General features: G+C 38.5%; 1 protein-coding gene and 1 pseudogene across 3 annotated transcripts in view; both read right to left on the reverse strand.

The window, feature by feature from the left end:
- Nucleotides 1-81: 81 nt before the first annotated feature.
- LOC306879219 (solute carrier family 15 member 1-like) lies at nt 82-10,675 on the reverse strand (annotated as a pseudogene). The gene is made up of 18 exons: nt 10,631-10,675; nt 8,360-8,416; nt 7,634-7,770; nt 6,859-6,978; nt 6,565-6,664; nt 5,604-5,687; nt 5,201-5,284; nt 5,009-5,091; nt 4,542-4,630; nt 4,362-4,438; nt 4,215-4,272; nt 4,059-4,091; nt 3,809-3,897; nt 3,625-3,706; nt 3,275-3,398; nt 1,473-1,606; nt 1,269-1,376; nt 82-1,160 (listed from the first exon to the last, which is right to left on the reverse strand). The product of its transcript is annotated as a solute carrier family 15 member 1-like (transcript).
- Nucleotides 9,904-18,831, reverse strand: part of LOC306879473 (dedicator of cytokinesis protein 9-like) — a 113,447-nt gene continuing 104,519 nt past the window's right edge. For both annotated transcript variants that reach the window (XM_079432447.1, XM_079432448.1), the window contains exons 51-53: nt 15,166-15,266; nt 14,936-15,074; nt 9,904-10,924 (exon numbers count right to left, since the gene is read on the reverse strand). In XM_079432447.1, the coding sequence (XP_079288573.1) occupies nt 10,799-10,924; nt 14,936-15,074; nt 15,166-15,266 (366 nt within the window). In that variant the 3' untranslated portion in view covers nt 9,904-10,798. The remainder of the gene's footprint in view (nt 10,925-14,935; nt 15,075-15,165; nt 15,267-18,831) is intronic.

The raw sequence follows: 18,831 nt of genomic DNA on the forward strand, positions 1-18,831 counted from the left end.
CCAGTGTTTCTTTTGTCTGTCTGAGCAAAAGCAATCTGATATAGTAGTAATGATTTCAAAATAATCATTATTATTGGCAAAATATTTTTTATTGTGAGGCACAAGTATATTTTTATTCAAGCACTTCATCAAAAGTTGATTCATTCACAGCTTATTGGACCCAATGTAGTTTAAAATCCATTTTCAGTGTTATGTAGAAAAAAATATTTAAAAATACATGGAGGAAAACACTGAACTCAATGCTCATAGTTGCATGCAAGTTAGCATGTTCTTCTAGTAACCCTTCAAACAATGCAAAATAACAGCATTAACTATGGTGAAAATGAACTACTTCAGAGAAAACTTTGCAATACTTTGTCTTTCCCATTACTTGGTGCAGATGAATAGCTATTAATACAAATTATTTACAGGCACTTTAGAATATTTTCTGATAGATACACTCCTTAATTACACAAACAGGACTGTGTTGCTCGAAGTACAAGAGGGAATTGGCATTCAAAATACAATTTAATAGCAGTGTGACAATGCACTTCCACTTGTTAGTTTCCGTTTAAACTGGTTTTCCATAAAAGAGCATCACTTGCTTCAACTCTTATCTATTTACTGATAGTAACATCATATACTCATAAATAAAACCCACCTGCAAAGGCATCAACGCACATGAGTGACATGTGCTTTAACTGATCTTAACCATATCAAACTCTTTACCAAACTTTCTGCCTATGGTTGTCGTCCCAAACATGTCATTCAATTTCAGGTAGAATTTGCTTTCCTTGTGCTGATTTAGGATTGTGTTGTATTTCTGCTACTGCATAACAAATCCCAAGCCCAGCTTTGATAAAAATGGTGAATCAGTTCTTCGATCAATAGTAAAGGGAACACCAACGCTTTCAAAAACCACACATCAAGAGAAAAAAGCAGCGATGAATCTAGATCTTCGTTTGTTTGACATCTGTGTTCTCTGACGTCTCGTTGTTTACGTACGCCAAATTGTCTTTGCTCGTCATTTCAAGCTCTATCTTTTTCTTATCTTCTGGCTCAAGCTCCATAAATTTAGCCTCAATTTCCGTCGGGTCTATGTAGGTGTAGAAGTAAGCCATGAATGCTAAGATGATACTCACGGCCACCAGGAGAGATGCGAACAGCAAATATTCTGCCCACTGCAACAACACATAAACACAGATGAGCTTGTAGCAATACGGATGCCAACAGTAAGTGACATTTGACAAGGATTTCGTCAAAAAAATACAGCAGTTCATGTTGTACACCTGATCAGGAAGTGAGCCTGCCTCAGCCACGATAAGCACAACGATGTTCCCCACTGCAACAGTCAACAGCCAACCAGCCTGGAGGACTGACTTCATATTGCTTGGTGCCTAAAAGGTAACAGCCAAATTATGAGAGAGTTATAGATAAATAAAAGAGTTAATTTGAATTGTTCTGAATACCTAATTCCAGAGAGCACACCATACCTGTGAAAAGGAGAAGTCCAGGCCGGTGACGGAGAAGACCACTTCTCCAAAGGTCATCAAAAAGTACTGAATGATTTACCAGGCCATGTGGATGCCGTTCGGTTCTACATCCTGTATTGCTTTAATGTTCAACACTGCACACACATTCAGACAGAATTATTTGTGATTTCCACTTTTGAGAAGGGCAACAAACCAAACCATCGCTAGATTTGCTAACTAGCTGCTAGGTCTAGTAGTAGTAGGTGGATTTGAGCATGTTTTTTATTAGAAGAAACTGGGAGTACTGCTGTATGAAATTAATTAAACAACTCGTATTTTGATCCCAGAATATCTAAGACATTTTTAGACAACATTGAGATACGTGTAAAAAAATGATATAATGATAACTGACATTTGACTTTAGTTTACATCTTACGTGTTTAAATGTAGTTGAAATATTTTAGTATTAAATTAGTTCCGTCAGTCGATAAAAAATCCCTAATTAACACACTTTTTCTGAAATTAATCACTTTATAATTATTTTTAAATCACTGAAATTTAATGCAACCACATTATAAGTTTGCTGAGGCCCTCTAGTGGGCCCCGGACCCCTGCTTGACTAATGGTGTAAAGGGATGACATACCGTCATCTGTGGAACAAGAAAGATGATATATATATATATATATATATATATATATATATATATATATATATATATATATATATGGTAACACTTTAGAATAGGGAACACTTATTCACTATTAACTATGACTTTTCCCTCAATAAATCTTCCTATTGGGTAGGATTAGGGATGTAGAATATGGTCATGCAGAATAAGGCATTAATATGTGCTTAATTGCTACTAATTAATGGCTAATATTCTAGTAATATGCACGCTAATAAGCAACTAGTTAAGAGACCCTAAAATAAAGTGTTACCATATATATTTATTTGTCTATTAAAATGAAACTGCTCTGGACCCCACTGACTTTCATGTCATTGCTAAAAATAGTTGAACCAACACTTCAAAATATCTTTTTTAGTTCTTTTGAAGAATAGAATTGCATGCAGGTTTGGAAAAACGTGTGCATGTAAAGGATGAGCATATAAGATGAACTGTTTCTAGTTCTAGTTCTGCCTTGTTTCCTTCTGGAAATAAAAAAATTCTGTAGTGTTTTTTCCTCCAGCAGAGACTGTAATGTTCTCGGTGTCAAGCGTCATATATTCATTAGAGGACCGGGGGAGCAAAACACCATAAAAGAATTTGTAAGATGGTTATGTACAGTTTACATAGAGCATATACATTATGTTTCCTCAACTACAAGCATTTGTATTATATATATATATATATGTGTGTGTGTATAAAAAAATGATTAATTTTATTTATGGGCAACTTATAATAATAAAATACATGATTAAAAACAGAAAAAAAAAAAAAACACAATTAACAATAATGCGAAAAATCAATACCCAATAACATATAAACAAATATATATATATATATATATATATATATATATATATATATATATATATATATATATATATATATATATATATTTGTTTATATGTCAGTACATCACAGGAAAAATATTATATATATATATATATATAATATTTTTCCTGTGATGTATTGTTTGCATATACATTATTAGACATAATAGTGGTTGATTTAAATAAAAAAATGAGTAAAAGTTTCCGAGTCCATAATGCCAAAAATGTCCACAATTTAAGAGACATCCATTTGTTACTTTCTTTTAATTATGGTTTTCCAACCCTTTCAAAAACTGTTTAATTAAGTTGGATGTGTCATTGTGTGAACTTACATCAAATCCAGGAACAGCAAACGGTTCTTGCCCCTCCACTACAACAGGAAGTGAAGTGTTCTCCAAGTTCAGGAACTTCACCTGGGATTGAGAGTTTGATGGGAAGTTGGGCATTGCATTCTGTTGGATTACAAAACAGGCATGTCAGAAACATACAATTTATTTTCTTTGCTGAGAATGTACAATATATCAAATTCATTGTGACAATTATTGTACCAGAAAGCTAAGAGCATAAAGCAAGCCAATAAGCATGCTGTATCAATAACAATCTAAAAGAAGCATCAGGTTTTGTTTCTCAGATGTCATTGCAACATATCTACTAGACTGCTATGTATCTGTTACTCACGTCAATTTGAATCTGCAAAAGAGCAGCAGCCACAAATGCTAATGCAGCCAGCAGCATACCAATAGTCATGCTCCGCAGGGGCCTGGGAAACACCACACACACACACACAAAATCACACAGTCAAATAACATGTCATGTGTCAAAATCACAAAGGCAAATTCAGTAAATATTATCCAGCACTTACGTGAAATTAATGTGGCACTTCTTGATAAGTGGATACACTGCAGAGTCCATGATCGGCACCATTTTCACAATCAGTATGGGGTTCACAATCTGCACCAGAACGTAAATAATGAGTACAAATGCACCATATGTACACTACAATGAACAATATTATCATCACATATTGTCTCGATCATTTCATATCCTGTTAATCATAGTAAAACACAAGTATGGACACACAAAGCAAACAGTGCAGTATAAATCATTCTCACCTGCATTTGATCTGGCTGAATTATAAATTCTCCCTATGATGAAAGTAAGAAAGAAGTGATATGTCATATAAAAATATGACAGCATAACTGGACTGATATATGTGCATTTGGTAGTTTTCTTCAAAAAGTTTACATGCATTTTTTTTTTTTACTTACAAAGTTACCATCCATAGTGGTGGCTTGAAGAGTCCAATGAGAGCCCAAGACAACAAAACTCATTTAACATCAAGCCCAAAAACAGATGAGTGCTTGTGCAAGAATGCATACTTGATTATGGCATTTGTAGCATCATTGTGTTTCTACACTGACCTGCTGGTCAAATAAGGGATCTAGAGGAACAGAACCTTCAACACCATCTTCACCTGAGCAATCAGGAGTTTCTGTAAAAAGACAGTGTCAGTGAACTTCTTATTGCATTGAAGAGTTAATTGATGCATTGGTGCGAATTTAAAACATTTAATCATGATGGTTTATGTAACATACATCATATTTCTCTTCCGACCAGTCCATCAAAAGTGCTCTCTCTTGGGGTATTACTTACTGCGGTGATTGAAACGGTTCTTAACTGCAAACTGTACAACATAAAAGAAAGCAATCATGTAATTAGACTTTTTCACATGACTTGATGTTACCAAAGCAATTACATATAACAGCTTATATATGAAGAAGTTCACATACGTTAATGGAGTTACAGTGCTTAACAACAGCACACTATTTCAGCAAAGGTGTACTATGTACTATGTATTTTTTTTTTGTTTTCATACTCTATATATTTTAGACTTTTAAGTTCTCTCATTGACCTAATGTTTGGCATTACATTTTGATTGTTTATCTTTACACTGTCTTTCAATGGAAAGTGAACTCTATGAGGAGTCTCATTTTAGCTCTCCCTTTTTCCAAAAACGTAACTCTATTTCTTAAAGAAAACATTATTTTGTCAGTGCTCTTACTCCAATGCATTTCATGACTCGCAGCAGGATGTTGCCTTTGGGGGATTCCATAATGTACATCGTGTGGCCTGCGACGAACACAACTGCAGAGAGAAGAATAATCTCAGTGGATCACTGCTGTCATCGAGTGGTCATAAAAGGTATTGTACATGTCAAAATAAATACAAGTAGACCGAAGCTGCTGTAACTTACTGAGGGCGACAACCATGAGAGCTGCAGGCACCCCAAAAGCCAGCGGGAAACAACTTTGCTTTGAGTAGATACCACACTCTTGAGCTAACAAATACACAAAAAGACAAGACGTATTGTTCCTAAACATCATCTATCATGTATTACCAACAAAAGTAAAAGATGCGGTTACACTTTATTTTAAGGTGTTACAGTGTAATTATACATTTAAGTACTGAATAATATTAATTAACTACACGTACTTACATTATGGTCAGGGTTTGGCTTAGGGTTACTTGCATGTAGCCTAATTATGCATCATTTATTGTTATTACAATAGTAAGTACATGTAACGTGTAACAAGGACACCTTAAAACAAAGTGTTACCAAAGATGCTATTCAGATTGTAATTATTGTATATACACACCTCTCAGGATGGGTGTGATGAGAGAAGACTGCCAGCGTTAATGGACAGATAAAATATGGAAAAGAAAGTACTTCTTTGTTTTTCCTGAAATAAAATAAAAATAATTATTAATATCATATATATATATATATATATATATATATATATATATACATTAGGCCTACTATTTAAACATATGGGGTAAGTCATTTTTTAAATGTTTTATTGTTACTCTTTCATTTTTTTTATCATTTATTACAATATTATTACATTTTAAAGTAATGGCTTCAATTTTAATCTATTTTATTTTATTCCTGTGATGAAGTTGAATTTTCAGTCTTTAGTGTCTTACGATCCTTCAGAAATCTTTCAAATATGCTGATTTGGTGCTTAAGAAACATTTCTTCTTATTATTAGTATTGAAAACGTGTGCTGCTTAAAATTTTTGTGACGACAATGATACATTATTTTTAAGGAAGAATGTTGATCAATTTAATCCATTCTTTCTGAATAAAGTCTTATTTTTTTTAAACAACAATAAAATATTTTGTGAACCTGTGTATACTGTAATAAAAATATAACGTTAGGATTTTAAGCCAATATGATAGTATCACTTGTTCAGTTCCTCAGAAGTTTCTACTGGCTGGAAACAAGAAAAAGGAACAATATGAGGAATGCTGACTAAATATGCATATTTCACATTTTGACCATTGGCCTTTAGACTTTATATCTTTGTGGCTTGGGTGGAAGGGGTGTAGGAACCTACAAATCTCTATTTGCATCTCTATTTGTAATTTGCTAATCTCTAAGTATCTCTATTTGTTAATCTCTAACACTCAATATCAAAGACCTTGAACTGATAACAGCTGATTTACACACACAAGAACGTGCTGTTATGCTTGAATTCAGTTCATCCTCTTTAATAAGGTGAGTGTTTATCTGTTAAGTGTGTGTGTATGTGTGTGTATAAGGGTCCACATGCCTGATGGTCTTCAAACTGATCTCCTCCAAACGCCGCCACACAGGGTTTAATACCTCCAGTTCCCAAGGCAATGAGCACGAGTCCCAGCATGGACATGGCACTAAAATAAAAGAGAGGAAATTCTAATTCACAACAATTAATATGTGATAGAAATCACATAATAACAATGCCAGTACATTTAAAATGATTTCTGTTAGTAGCACCTAATAAAGAGCATGCTACTTTTAACTTAATAGGTTATTTGGGTTGTTTACAATAGTATAATAACAAAGCATATCCCAAGCAGTAACTCACACATGGAAGGTCATGTTGTCAGGTGTACCGTCTCTGTCGGTATCTGTGATGCCATGAATGGCACTGATAGCCATGATCACCTGACCGATGGTGTATACTATGGACAGATACACGATAGTCCTGCGAAAAGTGGAGAATGGAGGTCATGTTAATACACATATGTATTCTAAAGGGGAAAAAATCATAATCTACTGTTGTTGAACTAAGCCTTTTGACTGTCTGACAGTGTACTTAGTCCAAATGTATAACCTGGGGTCCGGAGACCGCCAGGAGGCCACAAGGTGGTGCTAGGGGTCCAAGTAAATGTTCAGTTGGAAAAGTTAGTAAATAAAAGGTTTGGATCAGTATTTATTGTAAAAAGCAAAAGGCAAATAAAATAGAGTTATTAATAATAATCTTCAATTAATATTTTCTTTAAAAATATTTTAACGATTGTTTAAAATAAATGTAAATTACTGCATTTTTAATTCATTATTAATTTATCTAAAAATGGGTTTTAAAATAGTCACACTACCATTCAAAAATTTCAAGTTGGAAGGATTTTTTAATGGTTTGGAACAAAGTTGCTTATGCTCATTTATTTGATGTAAAATATAGTAAATAATACTGTAATATTGAGAATATATAATTACAATTTAAAATAACTGTTTTCTCTATTTTAATATATATTTTTAAATGTCATTTCAGCCCCCATATATATGTATATGTATCGCATGCATTCCTAGTATAGTTAATAGTATGTTATTCTGAATATTTTCCAAGCCCTATAACTCACTTGAACTTGCCTAGCCATGAGTCTGCAATGATGGCCCCCAGGATCGGTGTTAGATAGCACAGAGCCATGAATGTGTGGTAGATGGTGGTGGACAAATCATTGTCCCAACCGATGAAATACTTGAAATACAGCACCAGCTGAGACAGGAAAGAAGAGCACAGCAAGAGATGAGTGACACGTATTAAGAAGGAAAGACCGGGAAATACTGATATCTCCTACTATGGCATGAAAGGTGAGACCAAACACATGCACACACATGAAATAAAGTGCACTTTTTGCTCTGTTTTACTTGTTTATCCACATAGATCAGTATTTCCCGGTCCAGTCTTTCACTATGCCTGTGTCAATTTGAGTCTTGTTAAAGATTTAAATCCCTGCTGCCAAAATGCTCCTCTGTCTGTCACAGATTATGGAAAGTGAAACTTAAATCTATAGGGGTGATTGGATTTATTCACGCATGTTAAAATATTTATTTGAAGCTTCTTTCTTTTCAGATTCTTATTTAGGCTACAGCATTATTTTAATAGGCTGTATATTAACTTATTGGGAGAAAACTGGTAGTTTTATGTGAAATAAAAGATTTGAGCACCTCCATATTTCCAAAATGGCATGATCATAACACCCCACGAATATTCGACTGTGAGATTGGGAGTCGAATCAGGCTCCTCCAATCGAAGCATCGAATAGTAACTATTCGGAGTCACCCCTGCATCCAGGTTTACTCACCTGCCATGATGGCTTCTTTGCCTGAGGCTGTCTTCTAGTCCTCTCGTAAAGAATATCCTTTAGTACAGAGATGCACACTCACTCTCACACACATTCACACACGACCCAGGACAGACAGAGATGTAATCTGAGAGAGACAGGTAACAGGGTTTTATAGACTCTGGACAATAAAATGTATCCTTGGCCACCACTGGGTTAAAATGAGATTGACGTAGATGTTTATGACAGTGTTTGTGACTGTGTGTGTGCATATGAGTGGGTGCAGTTTAATTATTTATGGCAGTGTTATGAATTTATACTGAAAATCAAATCATGTGAACGTTTGGCCTTTGTAATAAGATAGGTAAGTTAATGAGCAATTAATATACTTAATATAATTATTTCATCATTTAAAAAAAAATCTATATAGAAAAGTGCAAAATGACATTGTTTTCTTTAAAATGATTTCAAGTCACTTATCTGGTTAGAATTATTACTAGGTAGATCAAATCCTTGTCAATGATCTCAAGGCAGCTGGGACCATAGTCACCAAGAAAACAATTGGTAACACACTACGCCATGAAGGACTGAAATCATGCAGTGCCCGCAAGGTCCCCCTGCTCAAGAAAGCACATGTACAGGCCCGTCTGAAGTTTGCCAATGATTCAGATGAGAACTGGGTGAAAGTGTTGTGGTCAGATGAAACCAAAATTGAGCTCTTTGGCATCAACTCGACTCGCCGTGTTTGGAGGAGGAGGAATGCTGCCTATGACCCCAAGAACACTATCCCCACCATCAAACATGGAGGTGGAAACATTATGCTTTGGTGGTGTTTTTCTGCTAAGGGGACAGGACAACTGCACCACATCAAAGGGACGATGGACAGGGCCATGCATTGAAAATGTGTCGTGGATGGGTATTCCAGCATGACAATGACCCAAAACACACGGCCAAGGCAACAAAGGAGTGGCTCAAGAAGAAGCACATTAAGGTCCTGGAGTGGCCTAGCCAGTCTCCAGACCTTAATCCCATAGAAAATCTGTGGAGGGATGACTTGGAGAGGATCTGCAAAGAAGAGTGGGACAAAATCGCTCCTGAGATGTGTGCAAACCTGGTGGCCAACTACAAGAAACGTCTGACCTCTGTGATTGCCAACAAGGGTTTTGCCACCATGCACTAAGTCATGTTTTGCGAAGGGGTCAAACTCATTAAAATGCAAATCAATTTATAACTTTTTTGAAATGCATTTTTCTGGATTTTTTTGTTGTTATTCTGTCTCTCACTGTTAAAATAAACCTACCATTAAAATTATAGACTGATCATTTCTTTGTCAGTGGGCAAACCCACTGTATGATGATTTAAAATTGGCAGGATTCAGATATGAGAGCTAGAATTATGAGCTGTATGTATTTGCAATGGCGCTAATCCCCGTAAATATTGTATAGATGAGGTTGTATAGGTCAGGTTTTAATGACCTTTATAAGGATCCTGGTTGGTAGTTCACAGTAGTAGAGATAAAGTATGTTTAAGGGAAGCAACTGATAAGAATGAAAACCACACGAAAACTGATGTAAGATAATACAATTTATTCAGAGATTTTAGGGACATTAATATATTTCCAGAACAGATTCTTTTAAATAAAAATACCCCCCATATCTAACCCTCGATATAAAACAATTTACATTTAAACAAACATAAACGGTTATAAAAATCCTTGTGTTTATCTCTTTTGTCCATTTATACTTAGATATTTCACATCTAGCCTTTTCACTTTGGCAAGAGATCTTCAGGAACCAAAACAGGACAAAGAAAGAGAATTATTGCACTCCGCTACAAAGAAACAGCAATTGTTTCTTGGCTTTTAATGAAAAAAAGGGAAAAAAAATGATGGAAGTGTGGGCTAAAAAGCTTGAGTGGCTCAGGTGATCATGGGTATTTTGTACAGTAAAGCTCAAACCTCCTGCTACACTGAAGCACAGTTATATTCTCTTCACTACTACTCAATGGACGGCTGCTGCCTTAGACACAGGAAGTGATGTCGCAGCCTCTCTTCTAGCACAGAGCAGCAAAAAATATACAGAATTGGGGAATATATGGAAAGATGAAGCATCAAAATTAAGGAATGTGAAAATAAAAAGGCAGATTTTTCAAGTTGTTCTGGTTGTGTAAGAAATAAAAGTGATAGTCTCCACAGGAAACACCTGTGAACGGAGGACTGGAGTGGATGAGAGAAGATAAAGCTACACGAGTCATATGTGAATAGTATGTGGACATTCCAAAGACTGGACACACCTGCTCTATCCCAGTGTCCTGGATGCTGATTGATGGGCGATTCATTCAGAAGTGTCAGACAATTAAATTCCATTCTTTCCTTGTTCTTTCACTTTTGATGCATTGCGGTCTGTTTGTCAGTCTCTCTGGCTGTGGGCAGGGTCAGAGGTTTTAGGCCAGGGGTGAGAGTCATACAGAGGAGGCGGAGCTAGGCATGCCATGCAGGGTAGTGCCACTGGGCATGCCACTGATGGCATTGAAAATATGCAGCGAATCAGAAAGAGAGATCTTGGTTCCGCCCTCCACAGCGGAGATCTGATGAAGAGGAAGAGTGCAGAATGAGAAAGAACAGATCAAACTCACACTTGAACTGTACTGTATTGTTTTTCATGTATGATTAATTGTATGCATTATTACCATCCGATCTACAGAGGCCAGCACAAAAGAGAGAGAGAATGAGTATCATGAATATTGAATATGAACCAAACATTCACGGTAACCTACTAGTGTACTGGCGGCCAAAAATTTATAATAATTAAGTCTCATATGCTCACCAAGGCTATATTTATTTGATCAAAAATACAATAAAATATTTAATATGTTTTGCATATATTTTTATATTTTATTTAATATTTTTATGGCAACCATGACACATTACCATTCAAAAGTTTAAATAAAAAATAATACTTTTATTCAGCAAAGACATTAAATTGATCAAAAGTGACAGTAAAGTCATTCATATTGTTACAAAAAAATCTATTTAAAAAAATGCTGTTCAGTGAACTTTCTATTCTCCAAAGAATCCTGAAAAAGAGTTTTCACAAAAACTATTATATATTAGGCAACAAAAACTGTTTTAAACATTTGTAATAAGAATCATTTAGCAAATCAGCATATCAAAACTATTTCTGAAGGATTATGCTACACTAAAGACTGCAGTAATGGCTGCTAAAAATACACTTCCCTTCCAGGAACTCGAGCTGCGTCGAAACGCAAGGGGAACGCCTTCAGCGTGACCGTGCTCTGAATCACATGTGTATTCTGTCCAATGAAAGGGCAAGACGTCACGGGCGGGTGACGTAAACGACCAGGAAGCATAAAAACACGTGCGGTGGAACCGGCGTTTGCTTTTTGTCATTCAGCAACCGCTACTCTGTGTGTGTGTCTGTCGATCTGTGTTGTGAGTCTTATTTAGTGTAGTTTGTCCCTCACAATCACTTGAAATAAGCTCCAAAATGTGTGCAAGCACTTGGGCGAGAGCAGATCGCATTACAGGTTGTGTGTTCCTCCCTGCAAACGTTACATCACTGCTGGGGTTACACACAGTCCGTGTGTGGTCTGCTTGAGAGCAGCGCACACATAGTCCGCTCTCGAGGGAGCTGACTGCCTGCTTTGTGGGCGTTTGTCACTGCGTATGCTTGCTCTTGGAAGTGAGATACGAGTGAGATCGCGGGGATCACAACATGGATCTGGCGGACGGGTTGGAGACGGGTTCGCCCTATATCCTCCTGCATTCCCCAGATTTAGCGCTCTCGCTCGGGGCTGGAAGCCCGTGGTGCGGTTCTTCCCCCTTTGAGTGAGAGCTCGCTGTTGCAGCACGCGTTGCCGAGGCGAGGAACAGACGCTCGCAAACTATCTGTCCCCTGGCGCGGCATCGTCTCTGAAGGCTTGTGGCTGCAGGTCAGGCTGGTGCGTGTCTGCACACCATGGCGGTGTTACAGGCGTACCAAGCCGACGTACCTGCTTAAAGAGCTAGATGAGGGAGAGGAGCTCAAATCTGCTCATCTCTGAGCTCAGTAGAAACGCTGGCTGTGGTTGACCCTATCTGACGTGAAGGAGAAGACGTGATGGACCCCCCGCTTGCGCATTCTGTCCTATTCGGCGACGCCGTCAATTCCGTCGTCGACAGGTACCAGGAGGCCCGTAAACAAGTGGCGGCGTTCCAGCAGTTCCTCCTTCGCCGATCTCTAGCTCAGGGGGCTGCTGGGTAGGAGCAGCCCTCGCCGTGTGCCAACTCCTCATCAGAGAGGCACAGAAACAGAGCGTTGCGACTCGCCCCCCCCCCCCCCCCCCGCGGTGGGGCAGAGGCAACAAACGCTCTGGGTCAAGGACCTCTAAGGCTAAACCGGAATGTCGGACTGTACTTCAGTCAAAGAGGTCCTCGGCCAAGAGGCCCTGACAAGCGTGGCCCAGGGCTTACGAGGGCAGGCCCCTCTGGGGAAGAGCGGGTTACACCTCATTATAAGGGGTCCGTCTCCCCCCAGTGCCCTCGGGAGACCAGTCTGCCAACCCTGCCAGAGTTCCAGGACGCAGCTGGCTCCAGCGAGCGATGTTCTCAGTTTCTTCCGCCCCAAAGTGTAGTGGAGCTGAGAAGATCGCCACCCCTGCGGGGGCCTCTAGAACTGCTGGATTGGCCGTCTCCTGAGACTGGTTCCCTTAGTAGACTATTTGGCAGCGTGGAAACTACTGCCAAATGTGTCTCAGTGGGTCCTAAACACTGTAGAAAAAGGCTATCGTATTCAGTTCGCCGCTCTGCCGCCGCCATTCAACGGGGGGATTCCCACTCTGGTGGGCCCCGAGCAGGCTCTGGTAATGGAACGAGAAGTAGAGTACTCTCTTGAGGAAGAAGGCTATCGAGGTGGTCCCTCCTCACGAGAGTCCGTGTTCTACAGCCGGTACTTCATAGTTCCCAAGAAGGATGGAGGGTTGCGTCCCATTTTAGATCTGCATCAGTTGAACCGCTCAGTCAGCAGACTGAAGTTCAAGATGCTCAAAACTCAAACAGGTAAGTATCTCAGATCAAGTCCGAGGACTGGTTTGTCACGATCGATCTAAAGGACGCACACTTCCACGCCTCCATCCTTCCCACTCACAGGAAGTCCCTGAGGTTTGCTTTTGGGGGCAAAGTTTACCAATATCAAGTTCTTCCCTTTGGCCTTATACTCTCACCCCGCACTTTTACATCAACGATTGGTTGATTCTAGCTCAATCGGAGCAGCTGGCGATTCGACATTGAGGTGTCGTTCTCGTGCACTTGAAAGAGCTGGGGTTGAGACTGAACGCCAAGAAAAGTGTGCTTTCTCCAGTATAGAGAACCACTTATCTAGGCGTGGTGTGAGAGCCAACCACGATGCAGGCACGCATGATCCCTGCTCGGATTGAATCGATCCTCACGTCAGTCAAGAGAGGGAAAGAAAGCCGGTCACTCACTGTCAAGCAGTTTCAAAAACTGCTGGGTCTGATGGCAGCTGTGTCCAACGTGTTATCTTTTGGCCTGCTGTACATGAGACTCCTACAGTGGTGGCTCAGAACCAAGGGGTTCTCCCCGAGGGGAAAACCACTTTGCATTCAAGGTCACGCGGCGATGCCTATGTGCCTTAGACATGTGGAGACGTCCTTGGTTCTCGTCTCAGGGCCTGGTGCACAGCTCATAGCTTCCAGCCTCTCAACCGAGGTTGCTGATGGACTCCAATCCAGAGCTACCTCTATGAGGAAACTGTACACCCTGAAGTGGAAACTTGTCACTTCATGGTGCGGAGACCGTCACCTCGAACCAGTTAACTGCCCGATTGGTACAGTACTGGAGTTCCTGCAGGCCTGTTTCTCCGCAGGGGTAACCCACTCCACCCTGAGGGTTTACGTGGCAGCTATTCGGCCTACCATGCCCTTCTCTGTGGCCTCTCAGTGGGTAGGCACCCCCTAGTTACATGTTTCCTCCAGAGGCTCCAGAGCTTATGCTATGTGGTGGATCAGGATGCTATTACATAGCCTTGAGTCCTCTGCTCTCTCCCTTCTCGGGGATCAAGACTCACTTCTCAGAAGTTGGCCTTTGGGATGCAGGCACGCCCACTTTAGCTACTCGTGGCCTTTTTTCTCTCGCCCTCGTTGTGCTCCTGAGGGATACACACAGGGCAGGGACTTGGAAGTCTGGTGGCGTGGGCATCTCGTTCCCCTAGCGTTTCGACAGATTACACATGTGATTCAGAGCGCGGTCACGCTGAAGCCGTTCCCTTAGCGTTTTGACGCAGCATCATGTTCCCTTCAGGGAACCAGGGTTACATACGTAACCTGAGACGTTTTGTCATCACAGGAATAAATCACATTTTAAAATATATTAAAATGGAAAACAGTTATTTTAATTTGTAATATTATTTAATAATATTACCATTGTTCCTGTGTTTTTAATTAAGTAAATGCAGAGACGTGGTGAGACTTCTTTCAAGGCATTTAAAAAATCTTATTCCAATCCACCGCCAGTGTATTTCTGCTTTCCAGGCTTATGAGAAACAAGCTTTGCAATTTTCCACTGTATACGTGTATGGTTACCTGTTCATGCATGATGTGTGAAAGCTCTCTGGCCAGGTCTTTGTAACTGGCTTTCATCTCATCATGATATTCCTGTTGGTCCTCCTTGATCAACCTTTCGTTCACAGCTAGAGCCTGTCCACATGCCTCAACAAACTGCCTGCATACACAAACACCATATACACGTACAGATAAGAAAGCAGGTGCTTGTGTGGAGATTTTGAAAGGCATTTAAAATGGTGTTCATTTACCTGAAGAGCTCTTTAAGCTGTTTGACTTTGTTATCTGGGTATTTTTTGGCGCAGGCATCATCAAGGAAAGCTCTGGCATATGCAAGTGGCCCAGCATTGACCTGAAGAGAAAGAAGTATTGCAGAAAACAAGTAATTTACAGGTCAGTTTAAACCTGAGTGTGTGATATAATGACAAACGTGTATTTGGGGGAAAGCTTGATGCTCTTGTGGGAATTAAATGGCTAACAATTTCTCCATAAAAATAACTAAAAATGTAAAATCCATGCAAAATTTCCCTACAAGGAAGAAAAGAACAAAATAATGTCTTAAGTGAATTCTAAACATGCCAAACTTGGGGTGGAAGTGTGGGTGTGAATTAGCACAATTGCTTTGTGTGGTGCCTTGTTGCCTATTATCTACTGACAGTGATTTTATTGTTAGATGCCACCAAGTTGTTGCATTATTAGTCTATAGAAGACGTTCCTACTGTTGAATGCCATAATATTTTTGGTGGGCTGCACATCCAGCTATAAATATTGTTTTTTACAATTATATTTGAAAGTTTGGGGTCTATAAGATTTTTTAACATTTTTGTATGAATATGTTGTATTATGTTCAGGCTGAATAGTCATATTGTGTAATGTTATTACAATAAAAAAAAACATACATATATATATATATATATATATATACACACACACACACATATACATATATATATATATATATATATATATATATATATATATACATATATATATATATATATATATATATATATATATATATATATATATATATATATATATACACATATATATATATATACACACACACACTCACTGGCCACTTTATTAGGTACACCTTGCTAGTACTGGGTTGGACCCCCTTTTGCCTTCAGAAGTGCCTTAATTCTTTGTGGTATAGATTCAACAAGGTGTTGGAAACATTCCTCAGAGATGTGGTCCATATTGACATGATAGCATCACGCAGTTGCTGCAGATTTGTCGGCACATCCATGATGCGAATCTCACGTTCCACCACATCCCAAAGGTGCTCTATTGGATTGTGATCTGGTGACTGTGGAGGCCATTTGAGTAAAGTGAACTCATTGTCATGTTCAAGAAACCAGTCTGAAATGATTTGAGCTTCGTAGCATGGTGCATTATCTTGCTGGACGTAGCCATCAGAAGATCAGTACACTGTAGTCATAAAGGGATGGACATAGTCAGAAACAATACTCAGGTAGGCTGTGGTGTTTAAACGATGCTCAATTGGTACTAAGGGGCCCAAAGTGTGCCAGGAAAATATCCCCCACACCATTACACCACCACCACCAGCCTAAACCGTTGAGACGAGGCAAGATGGATCCATGCTTTCATGTTCTTTATGCCAAATTCTGACCCTACCATCTGAATGTTGCAGCAGAAATCGCGACTCATCAGACCAGGCAATGTGTTTCCAATCTTCTATTGTCCAATTTTGGTGAGCCTGTGCGAACTGTGGCCTCCGTTTCCTGTTCTTAGCTGACAGGAGCGGCACCCGGTGTGGTCTTCTGCTGCTGTAGCCCATCTGCTTCAGGGTTCGACGTGTTGTGCGTTCAGAGATGGTATTCTGCATACCTTGGTTGTAACGAGTGGTTATTTGAGTTACTGTTGCCTTTCTATCATCTCTAACCAGTCTGCCCATTCTCCTCTGACCTCTGACATCAACAAGGCAATTTCATCCACACAGCTGCCGCTCAATGGATATAAGGTCTTTGTTGGTAATCACAGCTTCAAAATGCCTCCTGTATAGAGAAACTAGTTACATGCATCGCTCAGGTGTGATTTTGGCCCATTCTTCCACGGAGTCTTCAAATCTTGAAATTTCCGTGGGCCACTTCTATGAACTCTGATCTTTAGTTCTTATTTTCTGGACTCAGGTCAGGTGATTAGCTGGGCCATTCTAGCAGCTTTATTTTTCTTTCTCTGAAACCAATCCAGTTTCCTTGGCTGTGTTTGGGATCATTGTCTTGCTGAAATGTCCACCCTTGTTTAATCTTCATCATCCTGGTACTGTAGGTGTTGGGACTGAAGCAGCTAATATTAATTTACATTGATAAGGGGCAGGATTGCTTTCTAATTACTGATAAATTTCAGCTGGTGTCTTGGCTTTCTATGCCTTTTTTTCATCTCCCTTTCTTCATGTGTTCAATACTTGTTCCGTGTGTCATTCCATTTTATTACACATAACGTAATTTCTGAACTTGTTTGTTTTGTTTTCTTTGTATGTATGAATTACTTGGATTGTTACCGGCATCTGGTGAACATTTCACGTGAACAGCACCTTTAGAAATATATTTACTGAGAAAAATGGTGACGTGTTCAATACTTATTTTACCTGCTGTATAATATATATATATATATATATATACACACACAGTTTACTGTGTGGAACCGTGCTGATATCGCGTTTGGTCTTGTTCTGTATTGCATATCTTGCACTGCTCCGGGTGTATGTTCACTACTGTGTGTACACTTGGATGGGTTAAAGGCAGAGCACAAACTCCGAGTATGGGTCACCATACTTGGCCACACACCACTTCCCCTTCCCCTTGTCAGTGTCTGCGCTTGCTTGGCCATTTGTTGTGAAAAAATAAGGAAAGTGTGTTTAGCTGAATTCAATTAGTATTTTGTTAGACAGGTATAAAAAAGGCTTAGTTTACCGCGGCAGCCTTCGCGTGAAGGCCGAAGAGTGTAAAGACCATCGACTCTACCGTGCGACTCCACCGGGCACATACACATATATATATGTGTATGTATGTATGCATGTATGTGTGTGTGTATGTGTGTGTGTGGTTGTACATACACATATGTAGTTGTTTTTTGGGGTTTGGCTTAATGTTATGTTAGAGTCATACTCATACCTTTTGTTCTTTATTTTGAGTTGTTTTTAGCTTTATTTTATTTTAATTTTAATGTTATGTTTTGAAATATTTGTTGTATGCATTTGTCATATTTATTTTTATTTATTTATAAATACTACCTATACACATGTTAAAAATGTTTTAGCTTTTAGTTTTGGATCTGCATATAGTTGTTTTAATACTACAATTGATTGCTTCTGTTGTCCTCATTTATAAGTCGCTTTGGATAAAAGCGTCTGCTAAATGACTAAATAATAATAATAATAATAATAATAATAATAATAAATATATATATAAATATAAATATATATATATAAGCTATAATTTTTTCCTGTGATGTCAAAGGTGAATTTTCAGCAATCATTACTCCAGTCTTCGGTGTCACATGATCCTTCAGAAGTCATTCTAATATGCTGATTCACTGCTCAATAATAATTTCTTATAACTTTGCAATTATTTTGGAAACCATGATACATTTTATCTCAGGATTCTTTGATTAATAGAAGGTTAAAATGCATAGCATTGATTTGAAACAGATTTTTGTGTAATATTATATACGTCTTAGTGTCACATTTTAATAAAATAATGCTTCCTTGCTGAATAAAAGCCTTCTTTCATTTTTATTTCACAAAAAATAGGTAAAATAGGTGTTTTGCTAGTAATTTTTTTTTAAATGTCACCATGACAGATTTTTTTTTATTACTTTAGTTAGATTATAAAATAAGTTCTCATGCCACTTGATTTTAATTTTATTATTTTATTTTATTTTATATCTTC

This window comes from Barbus barbus, assembly GCF_936440315.1.
Source record: "Barbus barbus genome assembly, chromosome: 13".
NCBI lineage: Eukaryota > Metazoa > Chordata > Actinopteri > Cypriniformes > Cyprinidae > Barbus > Barbus barbus.